The sequence below is a fragment of the Thermobia domestica genome, chromosome 15, assembly GCF_964235325.1.
Source record: "Thermobia domestica chromosome 15, izTheDome1.hap1.1, whole genome shotgun sequence".
In the NCBI taxonomy this organism is placed as follows: domain Eukaryota; kingdom Metazoa; phylum Arthropoda; class Insecta; order Zygentoma; family Lepismatidae; genus Thermobia; species Thermobia domestica.
The window spans coordinates 2,158,333-2,174,571 of NC_137468.1; the positions used below are offsets into that span (position 1 = coordinate 2,158,333).

Consider the following 16,239-nt stretch of genomic DNA (forward strand, 5'->3'; position numbering starts at 1 on the left):
ATTGTCGTAAGGGGTTGCATATCCTGATCGAACATATCATTGAGGAATAATCTTCGAAAAACGGAATGTGCGAATTCTTATTTAAACAATGGAAAATAGAATTTTCAAGCTTTAGAAATACAGGGTGTCCCAATTGAATCTCCGTATTTTCATTTCTGTATTTTTCCCACAGTATTTGAGATATCCAAATGAACTAAAATGCACTAAGAAAGTACACTCATTAAGTTTGTATACAAATATCAAGAAAGTCAGAACACTTCAACATGTGCCCCACCAGTCACACGAAGGATATCCAGGCGATGTTTCCGAAATGCATTGTCTTCTGATACACTTCCACAAACACACCGTGCTTTTCAGCCATTGAACCAATCCCCAGGAAATTCTGTTTCCATACTTAAATTGTTTTCGCACTAGGGGGTTCTCTCTGGTATTCCTGGCGGAATCGTCATTGCACTGCGACCATGGAACCAAGTTCTACATACCACCACACTACCTACGCTTTTTCAGCGTTGGTCACCATTTCACTGTTCCTGCTGCCACCAGCACCTGGCGAGATTTTTGGGATCGACAAATTTCTAACAAAACTCTGGTATTTCTTCTACTGTATTACATATGGAAAAGAAAGAAATACACATACATCAATTTATCACCACGAAATGAAAATAGGGCGATTCAATTGGGACATCCTGTATAACGGAACCATTTTTGTTTCGTTCTTCGAACACATTGTTTTTTTTTTTTTTTTTTTAAAAAAAAAACAAAGCTTCTATTTAATCGACATAGGTATTCGTTTGACCGAATACTCCTCCAAGATGAAGGAACCGTTCTTAACTAAGTTTGACATTGTGATTGGAGAGCCGGCACCCAGTATCGTTAGGAGTCACATGTCCTGATTGGACATATCATTGAGGAATAATCTCTGAAAAACAAGAATAATCAATAAATGTTCATCGCAAAATTTGCAATTATTGTATATCTAGTATTAATAAGGATTCAAGTCAAGGTTTTTGCTTTCAACATCCTCTATCAGGGGCGGATCCAGGATGGACTTCTAGGGGGGCAGGTTGTAATACTGCTATTTGGTATTTTTAAAAGCTCCGAACTCTAGATGGGTTTTATTTATTATGAAATAAGAAAGTTTCCTCGTCTGGGGAGGAAGCGATCACATCGATCGCCCCCACCTGGATCCTCCCCTGTCCCCTACACTAGGCTTTCTCAACCTGTTTCTTACCCCTTCTATTACATGGACAATCGATTGCATACCATTCACAATAAATTATCTTTCCTTCTGTGAAGGACGTTTTATATATTCTATGAATGTTTATTTATTGGTTTATTTTTCTGTAGATTTAAGGGTGCAGAGGGTGGGAGAGTGTGGGTCTCCCGCCCCAGAGCCTGAGGATGAATATCAACCAGACGACTGCTTCGACTATGGAATCGAGGAAGAAGGACTCATTATTTGTGGCTCAGATGGAAAGACATACCGATCAGCTAAGCAATACGCATGCGCAGTCAAAGAAAATGGAGATTGGTACAGATGTAAGTACAATTACATACCGGTATACAGCTAAATAGTTCTGATTCAAGCTTAAGTTCGTACAGCAGGCAAAAACATGTACTGTGTGATTAGAAAAAGAAAGTGGAAAGGACTATAAATACTAAGAATTACCGTATGTCAAGGAAATGCAAATTTTGTTTATGTCTTGGAGAATGTCTATAAGTCAAAGGGGGTAAAAATTTCACGAACCATTTTGATCGAAAAATAAAACTGGTGGGCCACTTATTTTAAAGTTTGCTATATCATTATTCTTAAATTCTTAACAATTTCTAAGCTCTCTACAAAGATTACATAATTTCCAGACAGCGTTGAGTGAATATGAATAACTTGCTTTTGAAAGATGTCATGTAGGCATTCTGAAAGACACATTTACAAAATTACGTATGCATATTTTTCTTTTTTTTTTTTTTCAGAATTCTTATATTGTTTTAACATATTGGAGATTATTACTGGAATATCATTTATAATTCATTTTCAACACAGAAAAGACACGCAATATGTATTTGTGCTATAACGTGACATTCTAATGACATGCTGAGAATCAAGTGCTTGTCGCCTTCACCAAAGATGTGGACCGTAACCACTATGCAATTAGGATTCTGAACATTTACTTTTGAACGTATTTTGGAAACTTTTTGAACGTTCATTGTATTTCCATCAGTAAGAAACTATTAATTTACATTTTGTGTTCAAGAAAGAAGTATACATAAACACGATTTTTATAGTTCATCCTCCTGTTAATATTTTCTTCCGATCTTATCGAAGACTTCTCCACGATCAGGCGGTGTCAAAGGTAATCACGAGAGAGGATCTGCCTTGAGCAATCGATTGTTTAGTGTGATTGCGTGGCTCTAATAGTATCAATCACTATTAGTGAGGGCGACTCGAGCAATTCTTATGTCTAGGTACTCTCTGATGCGTCGACTGAGAATTGGAGGACATCTCCAAGGATGATATAAAATAGAGGATCTGCCCATACAACAAAATCGTGAAGTCATAAGTCACAGTTTCGGCACACTTTCTCTGCCCACCCTGTGCCACTAAGATCGCAATGTTTCGAGCCAACAATCATGGCGGAAACGAGAGTAGCCAATCAGACATGCCGGCTCAGACGATGCTCGTTTTTTTTTTTTTTTTTTTTTTGGCTTCATTGAGTTCATATGATGAACATAGGTATGGGCAGATCCCCTATTTTATAACATCCTTGGACACCTCTGAATTCCTGTATATCACCATTGGACTATTGGTATCGAAACAACTCACGCTAGCAGTAATCAGCACAACGACTGACCACCTGGATTTTCACAGCCCCACTCCGCTAACAGGGTCTAAAACAATTCGCCAAAAGAAATGAATGCATCGTCAAACATAGGGAAGGGTCATTTCGTCCAACGGTAGCAGCGTCAGAAACTCCAAACGACTTATATTACACAATGTGTTAGTTTGTTTTAACAAAGTTTCCTGTTCGTTGCAGCGTCACTTGGCGTTTGGCGACTCATCTTGGTATTGCAAACACATACTGTAATCCATACACAACGCATTAGTACACATAACCAGAGATGGCGAAAACCGTGAGAAAAGTCCTCGGGGCTCGAACTCAATAATTGATGACAATCCTTGTAAATGGACAATGAGCTTATTGGGAGAATGCGGCAGCATTGAAGATTGTGATACTCAGATCTTAGCAAGTGCAAGTCCGATAATGTTGAGAACGCTAGATAAAGTGAGTGCGAGCCTGAGATAGTATTAGCCACATTGAGGATATTGATCCTGAGATAGCGTGAGCTTCGTTGAGGATATTATCCTGAGATAGCGTGAACTTCGTTGAGGATATTATCCTAAGATAGCGTAAGCTTCGTTGAGGATATTGATCCTGAGATAGCGTGAGCTTCGTTGTGGATATTGATCCTGAGATAGTGTGAGCTTCGTTGAGGATATTGATCCTGAGATAGCGTGAGCTTCGTTGTGGATATTGATCCTGAGATAACGTGAGCTTCATTGAGAATATTGATCCTGAGATAGCGTGAGCTTCGTTGAGGATATTGATCCTGAGATAGCGTGAGCTTCGTTGAGGATATTGATCCTGAGATAGCGTGAGCTACATTGAGGATATTGATCCTGAGATAGCGTGAGCTTCGTTGAGAATACTGATCCTGAGATAGCGTGAGCTTCGTTGAGGATAGTAAGCATGAGATAGCGTGAGCCATATTGAGGATAGTGAGTCTGAAATAACGTGAGTCTCCTTGAAAATATTGAGCTCAAGGTTGCGTGAGCTTCATTGGCGATAGTAAACCTTAGTACGAGCGAGTTCAAGTAGGCCCCGATTTAAAAATGGCTATCTCTAGACACAATTACACTTGCTGGGTTATACAACAATCTTCAATCTGCTTTCAACACGCCTTTTACAGTGGTCGGTGTGAAAGTAAACTCACCCTCCACACATCTGTGAAGCAAATTCCACTCTAATAGGACGACACATTTATAAGGATGCAGAGTGTTCTTAAATACATGTAGCTATATCAAGAAACCATTCGTTATGAATTGCTCTATATTTCACAGAAGAAAATGTTATACATGGCCACACTGTGTAGATTTAATTACAGATGAAGTAAAGAGAAAGGATATCATGATAACCATTATCACGTTAGATAAATGGAAGGTCTTCCCCTGGCACTCAATCAAAATATATGATTACAAACGTTTCTCTCTGCAATTGATCCTCGTTTCAAAATGTCAAAGCGTTAGCTGGTCTTCAAAGTAATTAGTTATCTGACCCTTTTTCTCTTACCTCGGATCATCTAACACAAGAAGTAACCATTAGTCTCCCTTCCACGATACAAAGCCATTATTAACACGGAACGTAAACAGTCATAAAACGTGATATCTGTGGTGCTAAGCTCTCCGCGCGATAAAATAATAACACTCCGTGCGATAATAACATACTTATTTGAAGTTTGTTTCCATTTTTTGCTTTCTTTCATAGCTTTCTCGCGGCTAAATGTTTTGTATTTTTGCCTTAATGCAGGAGATTCAGGTCGGAAGAACACAACATTTTGATTGCACATTAAACTCTAAGTTCATACCTGCTAAGACTTCTGTACTGGAAAAAGGAAATGAAATGAAATCTTTCAGTTTAACGTCACACGATTACTCCCTTTTAGGCTACAGGAGACGAATCACTAAAGCAAGTGAATGATGATGGAAGAGTTGAGTTGAATTGATTTTGTGTTTGACGTCCCGTTCAGCAGCGAGGCTATATGAGACGTGGACCTACTGATTAACGTGGAATCCGAACCACATGAGCTCCCGCCGGGAATCGAACCCGGGTCTCCCACTCCAAAGGCGCGTACACTAACCGCTTAGCCACGAAGGAGCTCGATGATGGAAGAATTGGTGGAATGAGAATATAGGAGAAAATGGGAGTACCCCGAGAAAACCCGCGACACGATGTTGTCCACCACAAACTTACTTGACCGGGTATCGAATCAGGGATCCTTAGCACCACAGGTATGTACTCTACCACTGATCCACCGTGCCCTCCAGTTCCATACCAAAGGAACATCACATTCAAATAGGTATTCTGAATAATAATAATAATATGATCAGTGGTGGCTCTGTGGTAGAGAGCTCGCCCCTGGTGCATGGGATACCTGGTTCGATCTCAGCTCTCGTCACATAAGCTTTGTGGTGAATAAACATGGTATGTGTGAGATCTGTCGTCATTCTGCCGTCTTCTCCCAATTTCTTCATTTCACCATTTCCTCTACTGTCATTAACATCGTCTACTCTAGCACCAGAGCATAATTGTGGAACGTCAAACTAAAGGAACAATAATAACTCTGTTATGGAATTCAAGTTTTTCGTATCATTCTTAGAAGTGGGGCATAGTGGCTTAGTGGTAGAGTGCTTACCTCTAGTGCGTGGGGTCCCTGGTTCAATTCCTGGTCAAACAAGCTTCTACTCGACAACATCTTGTCTGGATTTTCTCGGGATACTCCAGTTTCCTCCCACTTTCTAATTTCCCCAATTTTTCCATCATCATTCGCTTGCCTTAATTACCCGTTTCCCTTAGCCTAAAGGACATAAAAGTGGGACGTTAAATTGAAATATTTGATTTCAGTTGCATCTCGTATCATTATAGTTTTACTGTATATGCTTTTCTTTTTATTACACAGTAGTTTCATTATAATCTAATCCAAATTTTGGTCACGGATATCTTGATCCAGGCCCCAAACCAAGAAGAAGCGTTTTTTTTTTTCAAAATTCGAACCAGGGAGTCTCAGAGGGCGTTTACCGGGATATGTAAGAGTAGTACAAAATGAACGAATTTTTTTTCTTTCGTTCTTTAGTTTGTTTACATAAGTATTTTATCTGACTCACGCGAAGAATGGTTATTACTGCTAGTTTTTAATATTACGTTCAAAAAATGAAAGTTTTACGTCTCATTCTTATGTCGGTTAGGCTAAAGGAGACGGTGATAATGAGTGAAATGAAGAAAGTGGGAGAACCCCGAGAAAACCCACGAGCACGGTGTTTGTCTACCACAAAGCCCACACGGCGCGAACTGGGACCGAACCAGGGACCCCAAGCACCAGAGTTGAACGCTCTACCACTGAGCCATCGCGATATAATTAAAGCCTTTAGTACTCAAGTTATAAGATTCCGTTAAAAACTAGAATATTTCATTCGACATGGAAACAAGTATATAGTATGACATTATACAAATTTCATATCGGAAAGATATTAAAAAATGACAAAACGAAAAACAAGTATTTAGGTATTATGTAACTATGACAGACAAATTCGATAGTTATAGTTCGTAGGGTTCCTTGGTCCATCCCAGCTTACGCCAAGTGAGCATTGTAGTAGACAAACACCGTGTACGTGGGCTCTCTCGTGGTTCTCCTTTTTTTCCCTCCCATTTTCTTCAATCCACCACTTCATTCATTGTCATCATCACTGTCTGCTTCAGCGTTTTGGGCATAAGCGTGGGGCTTAAAAGTGATAGATTTCGTTTATCGTTTCTTACGTAAATAATATGGCGAAAGAGCTGAGAAGCAACAGCCTGATTTTAAAAGTGATAAGTTAATAAGGTCTAGTTACGCGTACATAAAATAGTTGTTAATTCCAAACTAGAATTTACTCAGTGGTAACTTAGAGCGTTCATCTCTGGTGCGTGGATACTGTTTCGATGGGGTCCTTGGTTCGATCTCAGCTCGCACCAACTGAGCTTTGTGCTGGACAAACACGATGTTCGTGGGTTTTCTCAAGTTTCTTCCGTCTCCTTCCACATTACTTATTTCACCATTGAATTCATTTCTCATCGTCACCGTCTCCTTTAGCTTACTGGGCATTATCGTGGGACATAAAACTTAAGGGTTTCATTTCATTTTTTCCAGACTAGAATTTGATTTATTCATCTGGAAAAATATATGTAATAACCAATAGGCAAAATGGAGGTAGTACAGAATTGTTTTATCAGAGTACTCTATTATAAAATGGAGGATTATTATTCGTTTTATTATAAGTATTGGTTGAAGTACTGGGGCCTATACACTTTATTTGAAAAGGAGAAAAGTCTTTGATAAATCATTTATTCAAATTGTGTTGCACGGTTTCTATTGTAGCAAATATACCACAAAAAATATAGATAAAATATCAATGAATTATAACATCAACAGTTATATTATTTTTTTTAAGAAAAATGTCAAACATTAAGTCAAGTTACAATACGTGGTAATTTAAACCAAATGTATGTTAAAACAAGTAGCAGCGTCACGTGTATACCACGTCAAGAAGTTTCATTTGAATGGTATGCAGCCAACATGGCGTATATGTAATGTTGGGTTGCATACTACAAGATGCAAAATCTCCGATGCATTGCGGAGAGAAAGAAGTGTAACAAAAAGAAACTTCAAATGGAATGTTTCGACAAGAAGAGTTTACATATTTGAACATCCATAACTACTAAACTTTGTATGATTAGAGATACCGTTAACTATTAGTTAAGCCATTATTTAGACCTACATGTCAAATATATGTTAATTAGACCTATATGTGAATTACTGTAATTAATTGGTAATCTACTGAGAATAGCATCATTTTATTCACTCCTAAGAAGTCCTTAGTGACGGGAACTTATCTTCAAAAGTATTAAGTTGGGGGGATCCACCTCATGTCCCAGAATTTCGCACTCTGGTCATATGCATAACACATGTGGAACTGATTTTTCCTTGTTCATATCCATAGATCCAGTGGATGGATCACTATGAGCGAACGGATAGACAACACAAATATATAAAAAGCAGTTTTGGTTAGGAAGCCAAGCTTTTTTAAAAAATTAATAACCATTAACAGAGCGCTCAACACATAATTAGCTAATTGTTTAAACTATATGACAAAGAGTTATCTGCAAATCTTTACTTTTATTGTTAACGCCTTGCATTCCAGGTGTCATTTTCCAATGTGCGTGTTGTAATACCTCTTTCATTTACTGTTAAAAGATTGTCTCCACCGTTATATAGAGGATAGCTATTGTACACGTGAGAGGAGAGCATTCACACCACTAATTTAAAAATTATTTGTTTTCTGGAGCATTTGGACTGAAAAAGCAAATTTCTGATGTTCTGAAGGGATTTTATGGTGCTTGAGGGCAGCAACACTGACCAGATATCAAAGACGATTTTCCTTTCCCGTTCTCAAAATAGATCTCGAAGTTGCTAATTGTTTATCGTCAAAACAAACACATGTGTGTTGTAATTGAATGCTCCCTTAAGGCCTACCATCCACGGAGACAATATATATAAATTTTTGCCTTTTATGTCAGTAAGGTGCTGCCACCTAAGGAGAAATAATAGAACTAACTAGGGATGTACTTGAACCTGAACCCACAAAATGGGGCTGATTTATACAGGGTGTTTCAAAACAACACCGACGACGTTTGGGAGCTGATTCCTGACGCCAAGGTAAGACAAAAAGTATAGACCAACCTAGGTGCACAAATGCTTTCTTTTGGAGTTATAGGCTGCCGAAAACATAAAAAAAATCAACTTTAAAGGTCAACTTTAAAAAATCATAGCACCTAAGCTATGGGATGTTCCGTAGTCGGCTCAAGACTTCACTTAGGAACTAATATGTACCCTATTCAAAAATCCATGTTTCAGAATCCTGCGGTATTTCCGCAACAATTTTCATAGATCTAATTGGTGAGTACTTCAAATTATATGTGCGTAGCCAAACTGCCTCTACAAAAATTGTTGCGGAAGTACCGAGGATTCTGAAACATGGATTTTTGAATAAAGTACATATTAGTTCCTAAGTGAAGTCTTGACCCGACTCCGGAACGTCCCTAGTTTAGGAACTATGGACCTTTAAAGTTCATTCTTTCATGTTTTCGGCAGCCTATAACTCCGAAAGGAAGCATTTGTGCACCCAGGTTGGTCTATACTTTTTGTCTTATCTTGGCGTCAGGAATTAGCTCCCAAACGTTGTCGGTATTGTTTTGAAACACCCTGTATATTTCCTGGAAGCTTGGGTTAAGGTAAGATCAAAACCGGTTACCAAAATTGGGAAGGTTCCATGCATTCCGCTTGGGGGCAGCACTTTACTCATTTTTATTAAAATATTTTAAGCGTGTTCATAAAGTCCGTTGCAACACCGAAAAGTCTGAAACGGAGAGACAAATATGAAAACAGAAAAACATGTCTTTCATCATTTCAAAAGTACAACGTATCAAAGTAAAATAAATTGTCCCAGGGTCGCAGACGGGGTCCAACTTAAAATTTTTAAATGGAAAGGGGGGTCAACTTGCATATCGTATGAAAGCTGATGTTAAATGAAAGAAGATGAAACAGGTCTCGACTCTTGATGATAAGCCTGTGCAAAATGGCAGTGGGTGAAAATGTCAAGTAAGCGGCATTGAAAAGTCTATGGCCTAAGTTTTCTTGCCTTTGTTTTTACAGCTATCTCACCGTTTCATATTAATATAAGTGGCCATAGACTTTTCAATGACGCTTGTGTTGACATTTTGACCCACTGCCATTTTGCACAGGTTTGTCATCAAAGAGTTGAGACCTATTTCATCTTCTTTCACTTAACACCAGCTTTCATACGATACTCAACTTGAACCCCTTTCCCATTTCAACATTATGAGTTGCACCCCGTCTGGGACCCTGCGAGGGACCCTGGAACATTTTTTTTTTACTTTGAATCATTATACTTTTGAAATAAGTATCCGAGTATAAGTATCCTCGTATCCGTGTATTTGTTTTTACACCTATTCCATCGTTACATAGACTTTGCAATGAAGATTGTGTTGGTATTTTGACCCACCGCTATTTTACACAGGCTTATCGTACAGAGTAGAGACTTGATTGACCTTCTTTTATTTAGCATAAGCTTTCATACGATATGCAAGTTGACCCCCCTTTCCATTTAAAAATTTTGAGTTGGACCCCGTCTGCGACACTGGGACAATTTATTTTACTTTGATAAGTTGTACTTTTGAAATGATGAAAGACATGTTTTTCTGTTTTCATATCTGTCTCACCGTTTCAGATTTTTCGGTGTTTCAACGGACTTTATGGCCACGTTAAAAGATTTTAATAAAAATGAGTAAAGTGCTGCCTCCAAGCGGAATGCATGAGACCTTCCCAATTTTGGTAACCGGTTTTGATCTTACCTTGACCCCAGCTTTCAGGAAATATACATATAAATCAGCCCCACTTTGTGGGTTCAGGTTCAAGTACAATCTGGGTAAGTCTTGCCTTGCATCCATTATCAAATTTCATCATCTCCAGGATTATTACGACCCTTAATAAGGGATACGTTTTCATGGCATCAACATGGATGTCTCTGGTACGCAAAGGGTTAATAATTATTTTCAATATTTTAACCAATTTACATTTACGTATGTGACAAATGTGCCAAAAAAGTTGACATTTTATTGCTTGCTGGAACATCTTAAAAAAAGAGAAATGTTCTTTTTAAAAGAGACTTTAATTACATTACTTTAGGCCGCGGTGGCTCAGTGGTAGAGCGTTCACCTCTGGTGCTTGGGGTCCCGGGTTCGATCCTAGCCCCCGCCAAGTGAACTTTGTGGTAGACAAACACCGTGTGCGTGGGTTTTCTCGGGGTTCTCCCGTTTCCTCCTTCTTTCTTCATTCCACCATTTCATTCATTATTCATCATCAACGTCTCCTTTAGCCTGACCGGCATAACCGTGGGACGTAAAACGCAAAGATTTCATTTCATTTTTACATTACTTTAAGGGTGATATTTTAAGAAACTATAACTCTTTGAACTTGAATTTTATTATTAAAATTTAGTTTGAATCTAGGAAATTTGAATATTTTAGCCTTAGACAAGGATTTTAGCCTGCTCACTTGGCAATAATATTTTTCTAGAAGTGCTCCTTCTTTTCACAGGAAATGAAAATAAAATGAAATTTTTAGCTTTGTGTCGCGCCGTTATCTCCTTTCGGCTAAAGGAGACGGGTGATTAATGAAAGACAATGATAATGGAATAACGGTAGAATGAGGATGTGGAAGGAAATGAAAGAACCCGGGAAAATCCACCACAAACTCACTTCGACTGGAACTGAACCAAGGACCCTTAACATAATAGGCGAACGCTCTAGCACTGAGCCACCGTGAGACCTTTTTTGCACACGAAGAATAAGATTTAATAAATATAAAACCGGAAATAGACAATTGTTCCTTTCTTCTCATTTAGTGCCGGAATTTTCGAAAACAATGAAACACGGATTCCCTTATTTTTAATGAAGAATTTATATACTGTATTTTATAGCTCTCATTTTTAAGAGAAACCTTACGTTGAACAATTTTTGAATGAAGTAAAGGAAAATTTAATATTATAGAAATTGTCCCTTTTCGCCTTAGAGCGGAGTCGTATATAGATATCCTAATTGTGTATTTGTGTATATTATATATCCTTGTATGTGTTTGTTTCTTTCCGTAGATTTCATCAGGCGCCTTGGGAGCAAATGTGAGCCTATGGACGACCCTTGTGAGATGTTGAAACTGGGTTCGGAGAACTACGAATCTGATCCAATCTGTGCCACCGACAGGATAACGTACGCCAACCCAACGGCGTTGATGTGCGCCATGCAGAACGATCCAAGTAAGTAAAATAATTCTCCCATTACAGTTACTCTTCCGTTAAATATGTTGCGTTAACTTTTGGCGTAACCACGTAATTGTCGAATCAGAATCTGTTTAATCTTATCAGATTTTTCTGAATGAAATGATTCGTACAATTGATCTAAACAAAAGTGAAAGCATTTGGAAGCTCTTACATATGAGTAATCATGTGTAGAAATTACATATCATTACATTTGTTTTTAAACTCGTGTGGCTTACGGAAGAGGGTTCACCTCTGGTGGAAATGGTTCCTGGTTTGGTACGAGATCATGTAGGTTTACATTGATCAACATCGTGGATTTTCTCGACAGTTGTCCGTTTCCTTTCACTTTCCCGATAGATTTTTTTAATGTTGTTCACTTGTGTTTACCTTCCATTTCTCCCCCCCCTTTTTTTTTTTTTTTTTTTTTTTGGCGTTTCTCAGACCGAAGACCAAATTAGATGAAATATTTACTTTAACGTCGTTTGTTTACACCAATGGTTTCCAACTTTTTTTTTTTCACTAGCAATACACTTTGGTGAATGCCAACGGCACCGCGATACACTGTTTTCAATTTTTATTAATGACAATGTAAATAATAATAATGTAGATTCTCTAAAGTAGTAACTCTATGTTTTACAGAGCATTGTTGCTACCGCTGGAGACGTCCACTGATATTTCTACCTTGAAATTGGTATTGTCTATTTGTTAAGTGTTTCGTAATTTTTAAATTCTAAAATTTCGCGACAAACCAGTTGAGACTGTGCAGAACACTGCTTGGAAACCACACTTCCTGGTTTATACCCTTGAAGCAAAGGAGAGTATGTGTTTAAAGTACAAATGAACGATCAGGGATGATTTGCTGGAGTGAAAAAGTGGGAGACAACGGAAGAGCCAACGTGAAGCACAGCAGCATCGTATACTTTCATAGACTGGTATCAAACTAAAGCCTTTGTACCAGAGAGAACAATCATCTGCTTAGTCACTGGAAGGACTAAGGCCTGGACAGGCCCTACTTATAGCCTGGAAAGTGAATACTTAATTTCATACTTGTTGCTTGTTTTGACTTCGTATAGGCCTACAGCATGTCCATGTGTCGTTTCGCCAATTATAAACTTGAATAAAATACTAACTATCTAACTAACTCTATGGCCTATGGAACCCGCAGGTTCAGTGCCGCGTTCACAAAAGCTCTCCACTGACTTCTATCCTTAGCTAATTGCATCCAGTTTCTACTTTGTATTCCTATCTCTGCGAGATCCATCTTAATATTATCCTCCCATCTGCGCCTAGGTCTTCCTAATGGTCGTTTTCCTATGGGTCTTCCAGTCAAGACTTTGAAAGCGTTTCTACTTTCTTCCATTCTAGCTACATGGCCCGCCCACCTAAGCCTCCTAGACTTGACGACCCTAACAATGTTGGGTAAACCGTATAAACTATGTAGTTCCTCGTTATGAAGTTTCCGCCATTCCCCATTCTCGTTCCTCTTGGGTCCGAATATTCTTCTCAGGATCCTGTTCTCAAATACTTTCAGTCTATGTCCTTCCCTCACTATAATTTCCATTTTATAAAGCGTAGATCTTGATGCCGAATTAGTTAGAAAAATAGATATAATCTAATCCTCGTTCATTTCAAATTAAAATACATCAGTATTAGGAGAAGGCGAAGGTGATACATATAACATGTTACTTAACGGTGATTATTTTTACATATAGAAATAAAGAATGTGCTCAAGATTACTAAAAGTTATTAATATTGTTATCGGCAACGAACAACACATTTTTAGTGCCATAGAAATGAGTTTCTATCCTTTTTCTCGAGAACTACACATGGACATTTATCTTCAAAAATGTCTTTTTGTTGATCTCGATGGATTGATATAAAATGTCTCACATTTAGACAATGTTATGCTTAAACAAAAATTAAAAGATTTACATTAAATTCTAATTTTGTTCTTCCTCTCATTCACCATACTCTGTACACTGTCTTCTTGCTAATGTCAGAATGGAAGGTATATTTTGAGGATATATTTTAAAAGCAGATTTATCTCAATAGATTACGAGGTTGTTGTACAGTAAAAAATGGTTGTGTTAATTCAACTCAATTTTAACACAGGGCAGTGGTTCCAGCTGACTACCACTATCTGGTGTTAGTTCAACACATAGCCCGCGGTGTTGGCGTTTAACACAGGGTGTGTGTTAGTCTTTAACACAAACCGGTGTTGAGCCGTGCCGTAAGCGTTAATGAACCACAAAATTTCTCCCCCATATGTTAAATCGCCTATATGCGTAATGTGTTTACATAATGCTGAGTCTAAAAAACACTTTAAACAAGTAAAGAAAAATTACTCCAGTGGCGGGGGGAAGGGTACGAACCACAACCTTTCGATCACAAGCCGCGTGCTCTTCCGACTTGGCCACGGAGACGATGAAGAAAACGTCGCTTGTAGAGGGATAAATTGTTGAGGTCTTTTGAATTTGGCTAATCAGAGTGCTCCATTAAGCCGCGTATATTCGACGATAACCATTTGGGATAAGATAAAATCTGCTCGCCATGTAGACCTAATTTTATAACAAAATGACGACTGTCTATTTATTTTATTTTATAGTTCTTCTATATTCACTTTCAAATGATCGGCGACAGTTGCCATCTAATAAAGTTGATGTGTTGGTTGCTTGTAGTACACAAACGCTTAGAAAAAGAAGCAATAAATGCATCAAATGTGGGAGATGAAATTTTGTGTATATTGGATTTGTTTAAGTATTTCTTTCTACTGTGTTTGTCTGTAGCTTCATTTTATAAGCCTTTATAATTAGATGCCCAACATATTTGGTAATCACGCAGAAAACAACACCGAAGATTCTACACTTGTGTTAATTTAACACACAGGTTGTGTGTCATTTCAACTACAGTACCAGCATTTGATACACAACTCCAAATGGAGAGTGAGTTGTTCTAACCACTTGTTTGTGTTATGTTTTAACACAATCGTGTTAACACATAGGCATGTCGTTGAAATAACACAACGATTTTTTACAGTGTGAACAGTATCAATTTTTAAGCTTTACAAAAAAAAAATCTCGATTTCCTGAAAAACCACGCATAAGAATTCAGTTACCAAAATAATTTTGTTCAGTTCAACGAGATCTATCTCTCATATTTGGATTTAATTTCTTTGATTTTGTGCCGCGATGTATCCGACGTTTTACAATACAGGGAGTTTCAAAATGAATATCGGTGTTTTAAGACTTTGTGGTATTTATTACACTTAACGTACGATTATAAATATTATAACAAATGAAAGAGCAACTCAAATAGTTTTTGCTACAAGTGTTCAATGGGAGCACCATTCGTCACACGACACACATAGAGTCGATAAGCAAGTTCTGTCCAAACCTTGATCAGTATGTTATTGGAGTAATTGCTATAACTGTTTCAATCCTCTTTCTTAAGTCGGGCGGAGGCATATACACATGATCCTTTATGAATTCCCAAAAGTAAAATCACATGGTGTCAGATCTGGTGAACGTGGAGGCCCATAAATTTTCCGCCGAGATATAGGACAAAACACATTCAATTTACGGGAGTCTCTTTACAGCTGCACCATCTTGTAGGGGTTTGCTGACCCCCATATGCGAACATTATGAGTGTTCACGTCGCCACTTAAGTGAAATGTCGATTTATCACTTAAGACAACACGATCCAGAAAATCTTCCTCGTAAAACAGGCAACTTTGCTACTAGCGCTTTCTAACGGCAGACAGAGGAAATAGTGTATGCGCATGCGTGCGCACAAAACTGTTTGAGCTGCTCTTTCATTTCATGCATTATTTACGTATAATTGTAAGTTGATTGTAATAAATACTACAAAGTTTTAAGACCCCGATGTTCATTTTGAAACACCTTGTATTAATATGGCAACATTGAAACGAAAGATACGCCAAAAACATAAAACAATAACGTTACAGCACATTAATTTGTTGGTATAATAAATGTATTAAAATTGTTAGGTGATGCTGGGAACAACGAATGTAGATAACAAAGCTAAATCTTGTTCTCATTCTCCTATCTATCAATATTTCTAACAAATTTTCTGTCTTTTTCAGTTCTCGGAAAGCTACACAAAGGCCAGTGTTTAAATTAAAAGGTACTGTCTTCTAAACGGACAAGTGACCACCAAACACCGTCGAGAGAACATGGTAAACGAAAGAGTCATGCCAAAGGAAACAAACAAAATAACATATTACTATAATATTACTCTATTTGTATTAAATATTTGCGTACAATAAATGTTAAAAGACGTTTGTAGATTAGTGATTTTTTTTTCCTTTGTCCTACGACCTTCATATTCGATCCCGGTTATTAATGGTAATGAAACCAGTTCTCCCCAAGAAATAATCTCGAGCGCGGAACCTAAATCGATCTTGTGACAACATTGGTTCTAGCTGTGAAATCGAAATCGATATTAAAGTGGAAGCGAGATTACAGAGAAAACAGAAATATATTTATAAGAAAACCACTGTAAGAGGTTTACTCGACTTA

General features: G+C 37.9%; 1 protein-coding gene across 2 annotated transcripts in view; it reads left to right on the top strand.

The window, feature by feature from the left end:
- The window catches only part of LOC145671801 (serine protease inhibitor dipetalogastin-like), a 70,817-nt gene extending 54,824 nt beyond the window's left edge, over positions 1-15,993 (top strand). For both annotated transcript variants that reach the window (XM_081741032.1, XM_081741033.1), the window contains exons 7-9: positions 1,348-1,539; positions 11,537-11,698; positions 15,804-15,993. In XM_081741032.1, coding sequence (XP_081597158.1) covers positions 1,348-1,539; positions 11,537-11,698; positions 15,804-15,841 — 392 coding nt within the window. In that variant the 3' untranslated portion in view covers positions 15,842-15,993. The remainder of the gene's footprint in view (positions 1-1,347; positions 1,540-11,536; positions 11,699-15,803) is intronic.
- The last annotated feature ends 246 nt before the right edge of the window (positions 15,994-16,239 follow it).